The following is a 13,757-nucleotide window of genomic DNA, read 5'->3' as shown; positions in this document are numbered from 1 at the left end:
GTCTATACATACACACACATATATATCAATCTCTATCAATCATCTATTAATAATCTATTTATATCAATGACATATTTGTACCTCTATTATCTATTTATATATCTATATCTAATTTATCTTATATATTTGTTGGAATATTCATGAGCAGGAAGAGTCATGTGGTAACTCAGTCAGCCAGTGTGAAGAAAGAGCTACTGAGTCTGTGTAAAAGAGTTTTGAGTTAGGAGCTGGATTTCCAGTCTCAGGTTTGTCTCTGTATCTCTCTGTAAGAAGACTTCATTTGTGCTATATTGCTGTAAAGAAGAATGTATGGTATTGTAAATATTTTTATACGAATATAAAGAAGTTATTTGAATCAGCTAATTGCAGTCAACTGTGAGAGCTTCTGATTTATTTTTTCACCACAGAGGAATTAAAATTCTCTAACAATATTAATCACCTACATCATCTATATCTGTATCTTATGTATCTTATCCACCCATGCATCAATGCATCCATGCATCCATGCATGCATCCATGCATGCATCCATGCATCCATCCATCCATCCATCCATCCATCCATCCATCCATCCATCCATCCAATATCCTTCCTATCTATCTATCTATCTATCTATCTATCTATCTATCTATCTATCTATCTATCTATCTATCTACCTACCTACCTACCTACCTACATCGGTCTGTCTGTCTATCTATTTGCTGGTGCTTCATTCAGACTACATATGTATATCAGGGATTGCATGACCTCCACTGATGCTCTAACCTAAGCTAAACAAATAAATGCTCCCATCATGGGCTTACCAGTTTCCATCTTGCCGTCTTGTGCCGCCGGCCCGTCCGGGATGACGCTCTTGACCTGGAGGAATTCGTCGGGCTCGTCCCCACCGATGATGGTAAACCCGAAGCCCATATTGCTTTTCTTCAGAGTTGTGCTGAGGAAGTTCCCTTTCAGCTGCGAGGCATCCCGGGTGAAGAGGGGTTTCTCTACATGGGTTCAACACAAAGGCAGAGACATGAGATGCTTGGGCTGCCCCAGGGTTGCGCACTCGCGCGCCACATAGACACACACGGACGAAAGAGCTGGGTTTTCGCGTAGTGCAGCAAAAGCAGCAGCAAAGAACAAAGTGGCGCTTGTACAAGTCGAAGCAAAGTAAAAAGTGCAAGCATTTTTTTGAGAGAACCAAGAATATTAGTGAGCTGTTGTTATTATTATTTTTTTCTACGTCAAGCTAAAACCAGCAAGGGAAGGATCCGTTTGTCTAAAGCAGCCTCCCTTTTGGACTCTTCACGGATTCTCTGTTTATTCAGAGCTGGGACTTTTGGAAAAAGTGAAGAATTGTCACGAGCGGGTGAGGCAGATTGTTACTTCTCAATTTAATCAAACTAGCTTTGCAAAACAATTGGAATACGGGCTTCTCAATCACACAGAGCGGGGGGGGGGGAAGGAAGGGGGGTGGTGTAAAAACCGCATGCAGACGTTGAGATTGTTGTGTTTTCACCTCCCCAAGTGTGAGTTTTAGTCTCTGGCCAGTTCAATTCATCCAGAATCCACTGTCACAGTGGATCCCTTGAAAACGCGGCAAACGGTTAAGCCTCGGCTGAGAAACCCTGGATCAGATCACGGGAAGTGGTGGAAAAATAAAAGCTCGGTGTTCTTTTTTAATTTTTTTTTCCCGGGTTGGGGAGGGGGAAGAAATAATTCAACACACTACTTTTGATAAAAGTGCAGCCCAGGTAAACAGCAGCACTCGGACGTACCATACAGCCTGTACATTCCAGCAATGTCCCGCCGATATTGAGATAGGTCGCTCACACTACGAGACCTCTTAGGAGCAAGGCGCGGGTGAACGAGTTTGGGCCTAGGTAAGGTTGATGAGGCGTTGTCTACTAATATAAAGGAGAAGAAGCCTCATTCTTTGCATAGAGTCTTAGATCAATACTTCAGCCCTGCACCAATACAGACTGTCAAATCACCCTGTTCCATTGCGTGCATTAACCTAGTCATCGCCAACATATGCATTCTTCATTTTTTCCCCGCCAAACAGAGCATCACGTCATCTCACGCAGGCTGGCAAGACAAGATAAAGTCCTGCGAGAAAGTCTCTCTCAACTCAATCTGAAAGTGTGTAGTTAAAAAAATAAAATAAAAGAGTTCCCTGAATGGAGCTCAACTCCTGGTCGATACACGTTCACCCCAATGTTTGCATCCATGGCTCATTGCCTTCTTACTGTAGTTCATCGTTCGCTCTACTTTGATGGCTTCCCACTTAAATGCCAAGCAGATCTGAGTCTCCATAGCTTTTTCATCCACTGCTACCATGGTCCATTTACTGTGGAATTAACCCATGGAAAAATTCTTCCAGTAGACTCTACATGTATCTCTAGAGCCGTGGTGGTGCAGTGGTTAGAATGCAGCATTGCAGGCTAATTCTGCCTATAGCCTGGAGTTCGATCCTGACCAGCTCAAGGTGGATTCAGCCTTCCATCCTTCCGAGGACAATAAAATGAGGACATAGATTGTTGGGGGCAATATGCTGAAGTTGTAAACTGCTCAGAGGGGGCTAGAAAGCACTATGGAGCGGTATATAAATCTAAGTGCTAGTGCGGTTGCTATTATCTCTGCAGCTCTTTTCAGATAACCAAGGCCAGGTAAATGGGTGTGCCTTTTACCAAAGTGCCATGTGGTTGCTAAGATCTGTACAGATCAAACATTTGATCAGAACTGGGACAAGGGGTAAAAGAAGGGGAAAAAACCCACCCTTTTTTCTTAGGTCCACTAAAATAGAGGTCCCCAACCTTTTGGGCACCAGGGACTGGTTACGTGGCTAAAGGTTTTTCTGCGGACCGGAGGGGACGTGGTTTTCTGTGCTGCCTGCATCCTGCAGATGCGGCTTTGTTTGTTTGTGCGGACCGGTTGCTGGCATGCCGCGGCCCAGTACTGGTCCACGGACTGGGGGTTGGGGACCCCTGCTCTAAAACAAATAAATAAACATCCTTAAGGCTGCTCTTGGTCCTTAAATCAGGGTCCCTCTTGTGGATGACTGGATTTTGGAAAGAATGAATGAACCCCCTTTTTCATGTGTCAGTCTTGGTCCTTCTTTATCTCATCCTCCATGGTTGCCAGTAAAAGAAAAGAGAACGTACACAATTTAATATCAGTTGCGTACGGAGGAGAACAGGACCCAAAGAATCAATTGAGATCATCCAAGATCCTTGGTGGCGCAGTGGTTAGAATGCAGCATTGCAGGCTAATTCTGCCCAATGCCAGCAGTTCGATTCTCACCAGCTCATGGTTGACTCACCCTTCTATCCTTCCGAGGTCAGCAAAATGAGGACTCAGACTGTTGGGGGCCCATATGCTGACTCTGTAAACCGCTTAGAAAGGGCTGTAAAGCACTATGAAGCGGTATATAAGTGCTATTGCTACCTACCCACTGGAAGTCACTCTCTCCCACTTATTTGCTAAAAAAGACAGTGGAGTTTTGGTGAACTACATTTTGTGATTTTTGCTTCCAAAGATGGCTTGTGCTCCCCTTGGAACTCAACCATCCTTCTCTAGTTGCATCCGGATGACCTTCTTACAATTATTTTGAGTTAGATCTTTCTGCTTCTGCCTAGAAAACCAAATCTTACAGCCAGTTATAGCTTTGTTTTTAAATAGACTGGAGAAGATTTTTTTCCCCCCACGTTAAGCTAGAAAAGGCTTACCACGGCGACATTTAAGAAAAAACTATTTAAACCTGCACTTCTACTCCATTCCTACTGGTTTGGGAATTTTAGGAACTGTGTTCGTTAGCCAAAAATCTTTCAATCTTTTTGGGGAGGGGGAAAAAAAAGAGAGGTTTCCTATATTCACATATTCAAAACACCGTTACAGATATCACACAAAACTTCATGGAGTTGGTCCCGTCTGGCATGTGTACACTGAGGTGATGGTGTACCTCTGAAACTCTGGGCTGGCATAGCCTTGATTCCAAGTTCTGCGTTGGGCATGGTACGCTGTTGTAACTTCCTTTTGGCTTCCAAAACAGGATTTTCAAATTGGGTCCTCCTATTTATGTGGCTGAAAATATAAAGAAACCCATGGTCAACTGGAGTGATCCCTTTTCAAGAACTGCCTCGTGAAACCTGGATTGATCGGATCTCAAGGAGAAGACCCTACTTTTTAGGCCAATTAAAGGAGGGGTGATGTCATTGACGCAAAGGCTGAGCAAGATCTGCTCGTGTCTGTCATGACATCGTGACCCAAACGACAGAAATGAGTTTACCTCACAGGGTTGCCCCTTTTACGCCTTAACTGTGTGTCGGAAGGACTTACGTGTCAATTATGTGTAAGGAGCTTTGCCTTCAAAGGCAAGAAAAAGAGCTCAGATATCGGGGCGAAAGGCCAGGTTCATGTGTGAAGGTTCCATTAAAGTGCTTCATTGCTGAAAGCCTATGTACAGGAATCTGCTCAGCTAAGGGCTAGCAATTGATGGGAGTTAGATAAGGATCAACAGAATCCAAGGGGGATTGCACTTAGTTCATTGGCGGCTACATAAGGATTCTAGGCTGATGCCTCTTGTAACTCCACCCCAGGTTTTGCCATCCCTTCTCCTACATATGGAGCATCAACAGCTCAAGTGTGGAAATGCAAGTTGCAGGATGGAGACCTCAAGTAAACCTCAGAGAAGACTACAACGGAGTGGCAAAAAAAAAAAAAAAAAAAAAGACTATGGAGAAGACAACTGCTGTTGCTATCCAGTAGGCATCTGGCAGCTTTTACAGAAGCTGTTGCATACTTAGCTTGTTTAGAAATAGGCCAACAACAAATACACACAAACACAAGGTGCCTAGTTGCCTCCCCAAAGTTCTCAAGACTTGCTTAGTCACCTATCAGTGAGGGAAAGACTTGGTACCAATAACAGATCAGCTCTTTAATTTTTTTTTTTAAAAAAATGAAAACTAAAATATTGGAAATAACAATCGGGCTGTAATCCCAGGGAAAACTGGTAGTCCTCAATTTACAACAGTTCATTTAGTGACCGTTCAAAGTTACAAGGGCAGCGATAAAAGTGACTTGTGACTGTTTTTCACACTTATGGCCTTCGTAGTACTGCCCCCCCCATGATCACGTGATCAAAATTCAGATGCTTGGCAACTGACTCATACTTATGACCGTTGGTGTGTCCCAAGGCCTTCTGACAAGCAAAGTCAATGGGGAAGCCAGCTTCACTTAATAACCGGGTTACTAACTTATCAACTACGGTGATTCATTTAACAACTGAGGCAAGGAATGTTGTAAAATGGGGGCAAAACTTACTGGACAAACGTTTCACTTAATAACAGAACTTTTGGGCTCAATGGTGGCCATGCGTTGAGGACTACTAGCATTACATTTTGTTTGCTACCAGGAATGGCTTTTACCTCAATCTTTCCTTTGGAAATATTTTTTTATCCAATTTCAAAGAGCAAAATAAATCAATAAATTTAATGCTGAGGCGTTTGCGCTCGGTACAGAATTTTAGACAACACACAGATTGTGGCTTTGGAAAAATCCGGGTAATATCCACAAACTGCAGACACCCCCCCCCCCAAAAAAGAGGCAGATTAATAGAAAACCATAGCCAAACACAAAATATGTCTTTTCCAAATCTCTCTACCCATTGTCATCGTCTGTTCCCGTGCCCAACATCTGTCTAATATTTCTGAAGATTTTATGCTTTGCTTGTATTCTGAATCTCGAAAAGATTTTTTTAACCTTCTATTTTTCACCCCTTGCATAGAAATAAAATAGGATTCCAAGAGGGATCTTGGACAGTGGTGGGATTCAGCTGGTTCGTACCACTTCAACAGAACCGGTAGCTAATTTTTTGTTGCCCAGGCCCAGAATGGACTTCCGGAAGTGGCATCCACACACAGAACCGTTTGTCCACATATTTGAATCCCACCACTGATCTTGGAGTCCTAGTGGACAATCACTTAAATATAAGCCAGCCGTGTGTGGCAGCAGCCAAAAAAGTCAATGCAGTCCTAGGCTGCATTAACAGAGGGATAGAATCAAGATCACATCCAGTTTTAGTACTGCTTTACAAAGCCTTTGTAAGACCACACTTGGAATACTGCATCCAGTTCTGTTCAGCACAATTTTTATTAAAAAGATGTTGAGGCTCTGGAAAGAGTACAGAGAAGAACAACAAAAATGATTAGGGGGGCTGGAGGCGAAAACATACAAAGAATTGGGTATATCTAGTCCAGGGGTAGGCAACCTTGGCTCTTTTATGACTCGTGGACTTCAACTCCAAGAATTCCTGAGCCAGCCATGCTGAGGGGAAAGGGAGAGGTTTCCAAGCTGAGCCATGTTGGCTCAGGAATTCTGGGAGTTGAAGTCCAGGAGTCATAAAGCGGCCTAGGGCAGGGGTAGGCAACCTTGGCTCTTTTATGATTTGTGGACTTCAACTCCCAGAATTCCTGAGCCAGCATGGCTCAGCTTGGAAACCTCTCCCTTTCCCCTCAGCATGGCTGGCTCAGGAATTCTGGGAGTTGAAGTCCATGAGTCATATCCCTGATCTAGTCGAATGAAAAGAAGGGCTAGGGGAGACATGATAGCAGTGTTCCAATATCTGAGAGGTTCCTACAAAGATGGGTGGTGGTGGTGGTGTGTCAAACTAATTTTCAAAGCACCTGAAGACAGAACGAGAAACAATGGATGGAAACTAATGAAGAAGAGGAGCAATCTAGAACGAAGGAGACATTTCCTAATGGTGAGAGCAATCAACCAATGCAGTAGCTCGTCTCCAGAAGTTGTCTATGCTCCAACACTAGTATGGGGCATCCTCCTTGAGCAATGGGGTTGGACTAGAAGATCTCCACCTTCCCTTCCAATAATATTCTATGTCTCAAAGGTGCTTTTTCACAAGGCAGCTGGACTTTTTTCTTTTTCCTTTGAAGGCATTTCGCTTCTCATCCAAGAAGCTTCTTCAGCTCTGCTGAAGAAGTGAGTTTTGCTCCCTTTAATGAGCTGAAGAAGCTTCGTGGATGAGAAGCGAAACGTCTTCAAAGAAAAACAGGACAGTCCAGTTTCAGTCCACCTTTGAGACAACCGTGACCTGGACGACTGAGAATCTCCGTAGACATCTATTATCCTATGTTCTATGATTAATCCTTTGGATTACAACCTAATACTAGTCTATTCCTTACATTGAAGCATTTCTTCCTTTTTTTTTTGTACAGACAAAGCATCTGCATCAATGAATCGAGATCTTTTCCTCCACGCACATTACTTTTCTGCTGGCTGTCCCATAGCGCTTTCCATCTGCCTTCCTTGCATCAATGAGTTGCAGCTACTATCTGCTCAGAACGTCCCTTGCTATATCCCATTTGTTCTCTGTGGCCCACCGCATGAATTATAGGGGCTAATCCTTTATAGAAAGTTATATTTTGGATGAGTGATTTATGGCATTGAGCGCATCCCTTTGATCTATTCGCACTCGGATGATCAGTGGTCAATAAGAAAGGCATGGAGTGTGGGATACAGGTGACCTCTCAAGAACAACAATCAGAACTGGCTTTATGAAAGAGAAATTAATAGGTACTAGAATAGTGGTGGCGAACCTATGGCACGTGTGCCAGAGGTGGCACTCAGAGCCCTCTCTGTGGGCACGTGCGCCGTTGCCCCAGTCTCACCTCCTCCCACTGCTCCCTCACCAGCAGCCCCCCCCAGAGAGTCACCCCCAAGCGCGGTCTGCGTAGAGCAGCGCAGCCAAGGACATGGCAGCCAAGCAGCGGGGACAAGACTCCGCCCTCGCACCCTGTCACACACAGATGATGTGGGTGGGCGGGATGCAGAGCGGGGGTGGGCAGAGAGGTGGGGGCGGGTTTTGGGCACTCGACCTCTAAAAGGTTTACCGTCACTGCACTAGAATGTGGGTTTCGTGAACAGACAACTAATACTTATTTACAGGGAGCGCTCAACTTCTCCACATCTTCCAATCTTGCACTACTTCTTTGAGTTGTTCTATTGTCTCAGTATATAGGTAGTCCCTGACTTACAAACAGTTCGTTTGGCGGCCGTTCAACGTTACAACAGCACTGAAAATTGACTCATGACTGTTTTTCACATTTACGACCTTTGCAGCATCCTCAGGGTCACATCATCAAAATTCAGATGCTTGGCGACTGACTCATATTTATGATGGTCGCCGTGTCCCGGGATCCTGTGATTCCCCTTTTGTGACCTTCTGACGAGCAAAGTCAACCAGGAAGCCAGATTAACCGTGTGACTAACTTAACAGTGGCAGTGTTTCACTTAACAACTGTGGCAAGAAAGGTCGTAAAAAGGAGAGGAAAAAAATCATTTAACAAACATCTCGCTTCGTTTCTGTCGAGGTTCTCATCTCCTTCCGTCTCTCCACTGTGAGAACCGATGAAGCCTCTTGGAGGAGAAGCGAAACATTTTCTTCCTCAAGGAAAATAAAACCCAGTCCAGTTGCCTTTTGAAAAAATCACCTTTGAGACAAACGTCTCGCTTAGCGACAGAATCTTTCAGCTCAATTGTGGTCGTAAGTCAAGGATTTACTCTACTGTACTTGCTGTTGATATGTATTTGCTTTGCTGTCCCCTCCAGGATAACTTGTCTAGATGTTTGGATTAGATCAGAAGCTGTCAGGGACTTTTGCAATTCCTGCAGCAAAATGAATTCCCGCCAATCCTGGCAGGACGATATGTCATGAATGGAACAAGGCAAATATTATAAACATGGTGTCAACAGACATCCCCTCGCGTCATTTTTAAGCTTTTGTCCACGCTGCTAACGTCGGATGTTCTTGCTTTGACAACATATGGAGATGCAGCCTTTTTCTTTCTCAGGCTTTACTCTTAGAATTAGATGATACTGGGGGAGGGGGAGGAATGTGATGGGAGTTAGTTAGACGTAACAATATTGTAATAGTGTGTGAATTCAGGACGTTTGTAATAAAGAGATGATAAGGCATGGCGGGATGAAGAACTGGGCGGAAAGCCTGCATTTCAAACAAATTGGAGAATGTGATTTATGACTGTTAGTTGTAGGAGGGAATTGTGCTTTGATACTATGTGCTGAGGGGAGGGGAAGTCAGACTTTGGCTTGGACTATGTAAGTGTCGATGTGTTGCTGCTCGAATAAAGATTCTTTAAGGTAAACAATGCCTCAAAGTTCTTTGAAGAGTTTCATATGTCGGAACCATAACAGCTTTATTTTGTGACTACAAAGATTGGGAAAGGAGATGGAATCGTTAGTTTTCATTATAGCTGCTTAAGATGGCATTAATTATTATTGTAATGTTTGCCCACACAGTGTACCAGATGTTTCGAGGGGAACATTTTTATCCACCTATCCTATGGAGTCCTTCCCAAGGTCCTGGGAGAGGCAGATGTTGTTGTCTCATGGTGTTAAAGGTCTCGTTGGAGGATTTCAGCTGTTCCAAGTCAAGCTGCCTTCCGCAATTCCACTGATGGCAGCTTTGTCAATGCTTTTGTTGTTATTTTGGCGCATCGGAGAATCAGGCAGATGTTCAGACTGGGTTATTCATGACTTTCTTTTCTCCCAGAGAATATTTAAAAAAAAATTGCCCAAGAGGAGGAAAGGAAGCTTACTGATTAAAAAACATCTAAACAGATCCACATCATCTTCATTCAAAGTGATCCGGTAGCAGCTGACAAGCAAGAATTCTGCACTTGTGTATTTAATTTATAGGGCACTCATCTCCCTGATAAGATGACACTGGGCTTTAAAAAAAAATCAGACTTAAAAAAAATTGTCCCTGGCGTAGGACATCCTGATGCATATATATGTGGGTATATGCATAATTCTGTATTTATTTATTTATTTTTGTCATATTTATGGAGAGTATATCAGAGGTCATCACCCTTTGAGAGCTATATGCAACGAAATTTCATTTTAATGTATGCCGATTAGTCTACATTCAAAGTGACAATAAAATTATTATTCTATTCTATTCTATTCTATTCTATTCTATTCTATTCTATTCTATTCTATTCTATTCTATTCTATTCCACTCCACTCCACTTCATTCCATATATTCTATTCTATTCTATTCTATTCTATTCTATTCTATTCTATTCTATTCTATTCTATTCTATTCTACTCTACTCCACTCCATTCCATATTTTCTATTCTATTCTATTCTATTCTATTCTATTCTATTCTATTCTATTCTATTCTATTCTATTCTATTCTACTCTACTCCACTCCACTCCATATTTTTTATTCTATTCTATTCTATTCTATTCTATTCTATTCTATTCTATTCTATTCTATTCTATTCTATTCTATTCTATTCTATTCTATTCTATTCTACTCCACTCCATTCCATATTTTCTATTCTATTCTATTCTATTCTATTCTATTCTATTCTATTCTATTCTATTCTGTTCTGTTCTGTTCTGTTCTGTTCTATTCTATTCTAGTCTAGTCTAGTCTAGTCTAGTCTAGTCCACTCTACTCCACTCCATTCCATATTTTCTATTCTATTCTATTCTATTCTATTCTATTCTATTCTGTTCTGTTCTGTTCTGTTCTGTTCTAGTCTACTCTACTCTACTCTACTCTACTCCACTCCACTCCATTCCATATTTTCTATTCTATTCTATTCTATTCTATTCTATTCTATTCTATTCTATTCTATTCTATTCTATTCTATTCTATTCTATTCTATTCTATTCTATTCTATTCTATTCTATTCTATTCCATGTTGTCTGCAAGGATTTTTTTTTTTATCAACTGGAAAAAAGAATAAATATATGTGATCATCATCTGGAATTCTAGAGTGTATTCATCTACCCCTTCGATTTCATTGTCACTTTTGTAACATCAGAAAATCTTTGGATAACTTGAGCTGCCCATTTTCTTTCCCAAACGACCTGTTTTGAATCCAACTGTACCATAAAAGTGACCACGTCATGCTTCTCTTGAGACTAACGATTACTTCTTGAATGTATATAATGGGATTGTAAAGTAGGCTTAATTCCGCGAAAGAGGTTATCTTAACCCAGAGTTGCATTAACAGCTCTTGCCCCCTTTTGCTCCTTTTCACTTATTTCATTTTCGCGAACTTTTCTTCTGCTCCACTAATGGCCTAAAAATCATGCTGCCAATGACACTTAAAATTACTTTTTTTGAGGGGGGGGGGGGAGAAAGGGAGCAAAAAGTGAGCATTTTCAAGATTTGCACTGAAAAAAAAAAAGCATTATTTTGCAAAGGTGTTTTCAAATCTGCAGCGTTCGTTTAAACCAGTGTTTCTCAACCTTGACAATTTTAAGGCATGTGGACGTCAGCTCCCAGAATTCCACAGCCAGCAATGCTGGCTGTGGAATTCTGGGAGTTGAAGTCCACATGCCTTAAAATTGTCAAGGTTGAGAAACACTGGTTTAAAAGATTGAAGACTGTGTTAAATTTCCATGTAGGACTTGGCAAGACTTCTGGACTTCCATTCCCAGCATGACTGGTTTGAGGTATTCTGGAAGTTGAAGCCCACGAGTCTTAAAGTTGCCAAGTCTGGAGACCGCTGATTTGGATATGAGTATTTTTCTGTGGGGAAAAACATGGGGACAGATTTATTAGGGGATCCGACTTCTAGTAACTTCTAACCACAGGTGCAAAAAAATCTCCTCAGGGTTCTCTTTCCTTTCAGTAGACATGTTTCCACAAGGATTTTTTTAAAAAAAACAACTAACAAAATTACAAAAGAAACACAAGAAGGTGTGCAGAAAAAAATAATGATGAAATGAGACCAAACACTTAGCACAATAACAGTCTTTTAAATTCACTTCAGAATGATAAACAGCCCATTTGTATAAGACATATCTGTACAGAAATAAGGCAATCATCTCAAACTCAACTCCCAAGGATCTCAAAAACAGCCCCCATGCTGGTTTCTTAGGAAAAATACATAAGCGGTCTAACCACTGCCTTTTCTAGGATGGGTATTTCTCCAATTGGATGCTACTACAACTGTTCTAGTCCTCATGCATTAGACCAAGGCTCAACAATTTGTCCAACTTTACTGTTTACGATTTGTGGACTTCAACTCCCAGAATTTATTTAGGGAGGTTCTCAGTCATCCAAGTCATGGTTGTCGCAAAGGTGCTTCCCCCCCCCCCAAAACAACAACTGGGCTTTGTTTTTCTTGAAGACGTTTCACTTCTCATATAAGGTATTTCTTCAGATCAGAACTTGGATGAGAAACGCAACGTCTTCCAGGAAAAACAAAGTCCAGTTGCCTTTTGAAAAAACACCTTTGGAACTTCCACGACTGGCTGAGGAATTCTGGGAGTTGAAGTCCATAAGTGTTGAAGCTGCCAAGGATGGAGACTTGGCAACTTGAAGACTTCAACTCCAGTTCTGAGAGTTGAAGTCCACAGTGGTCATGTTTGGAGACCCCTGCATTAGAAGACAACAGATGCTGATAATTCTTCATTAAAGGTCTACGTGGCACAGGATTGGGGTATTGGCAAGGACGCTTGGCCTCCAGTGATATCTGCCCATCCCATGTGCTCTAATAGGGTGGGAATTCTTGGGGACACTTCCTTGAAGCAACACTACCGATGGGGCTCAGAAGACCTCTTCAATGGAACTCCTGTCCTCTGGAATGGTCTTCTTTGCTTTTACTTCAGCAAGGGATGATTTTTCATTTGGATTTGGGGGAAGAGAGGACTGGAGCTTCGTTCGCTGTCTGGAGCCCCAGCGTCTTGAGTTGGGCGACCATATCACATCAATCAATCAATAAATAAGATGGGACGACAAGAGGACAAAACGAGGCAACTTTTTTCAATGGAAAACACTCTTGAAAAGAGTGTCACAGGTAGCCCTTGACTTGCAACCATTCGTTTAGTGACCATTTCAGCCCTGAAAAAAGTGACATTGGACCGTTTTTCACACTTGACGGCCGTTGCAGCATTGCAGCATCCCCACGGTCACGTGATCAACGTTTAGATGCTTGGCAACTGGCATGTATTTATGACCAATACAGTGTCTGGTCATGTGATCACCTTTGGTAGGGGTCCCCAATTCCTGGGCCATGGCCTATTCCAGGGGTCCTCAAAGTTGGCCACTTTAAGACTTGACCTCAACTCCCAGGATTCCCTAGGCAGCCATGCTTGTGGACTTCAACTTCCAGGATTCCCCAGGCATTCATGCTTGTGGACCTCGACTCCCAGGATTCCCCAGGCAGCCATGCTTGTGGACTTCAACTCCCAGGATTCCCTAGCCAGCCATGCTTGTGGACTTCAACTCCCAGGATTCCCCAGGCAGCCAAGCTTGTGGACTTCAACTCCCAGGATTCCCCAGCTAGCCATGCTTGTGGACGTCAACTTCCAGGATTCCCTAGCCAGCCATGGCTGGCTGGGGAATCCTGGGATTTGAAGTCCACAAGTCTTAAGTGGCCAAGTCTGAGAACCCCTGACCTATTTGGAAAAGCTGCATGAGTGGCAGACCAGCGTTCCTGCACGCATGCAGAGCTTAACTTGTGCGAGTGGAGGGCCGGCGTGCATGCACATGGGCGTAAAGCTCAGCTTGCACAAGTCGAGTTGCGCACGCATGTGGGTGCGGTGGCCCACTGCCTGCGCAAACCTAATTGTGTGTGTGCGCACATGTGTCCACCAGCCTGCTGCTCACACAGCCTGACTCCCCTTTCCCTTGCCCCAGCCGGGCCGTCAGACCACCAAGATCGGGGATCGCTGACCTTTGGTGAATTTCTGACAAGCACAGTCAATTCACTTAA

The 13,757-nt window shown here is 42.9% G+C and overlaps 1 protein-coding gene across 1 annotated transcript in view; it reads right to left on the bottom strand.

The window, feature by feature from the left end:
- Positions 1 to 695: 695 nt before the first annotated feature.
- LOC120297778 (membrane-associated guanylate kinase, WW and PDZ domain-containing protein 2-like) overlaps positions 696 to 13,757 on the bottom strand; it is a gene marked incomplete at its 5' end in the record, with an annotated part of 114,952 nt that continues 101,890 nt past the window's right edge. Inside the window, 3 exons of the mRNA XM_039320797.1 lie at positions 696 to 984; positions 1,759 to 1,887; positions 3,942 to 4,063. Coding sequence (XP_039176731.1) covers positions 764 to 984; positions 1,759 to 1,887; positions 3,942 to 4,063 — 472 coding nt within the window. The remainder of the gene's footprint in view (positions 985 to 1,758; positions 1,888 to 3,941; positions 4,064 to 13,757) is intronic.

Source organism: Crotalus tigris, unplaced genomic scaffold (genome assembly GCF_016545835.1).
Source record: "Crotalus tigris isolate CLP2741 ecotype Arizona unplaced genomic scaffold, ASM1654583v1 scf7180000023688.209331, whole genome shotgun sequence".
Lineage (NCBI taxonomy): Eukaryota > Metazoa > Chordata > Lepidosauria > Squamata > Viperidae > Crotalus > Crotalus tigris.
The sequence above is the reverse complement of the archived record's forward strand: the minus strand, read 5'-3'. Positions and strand labels throughout refer to the sequence as shown.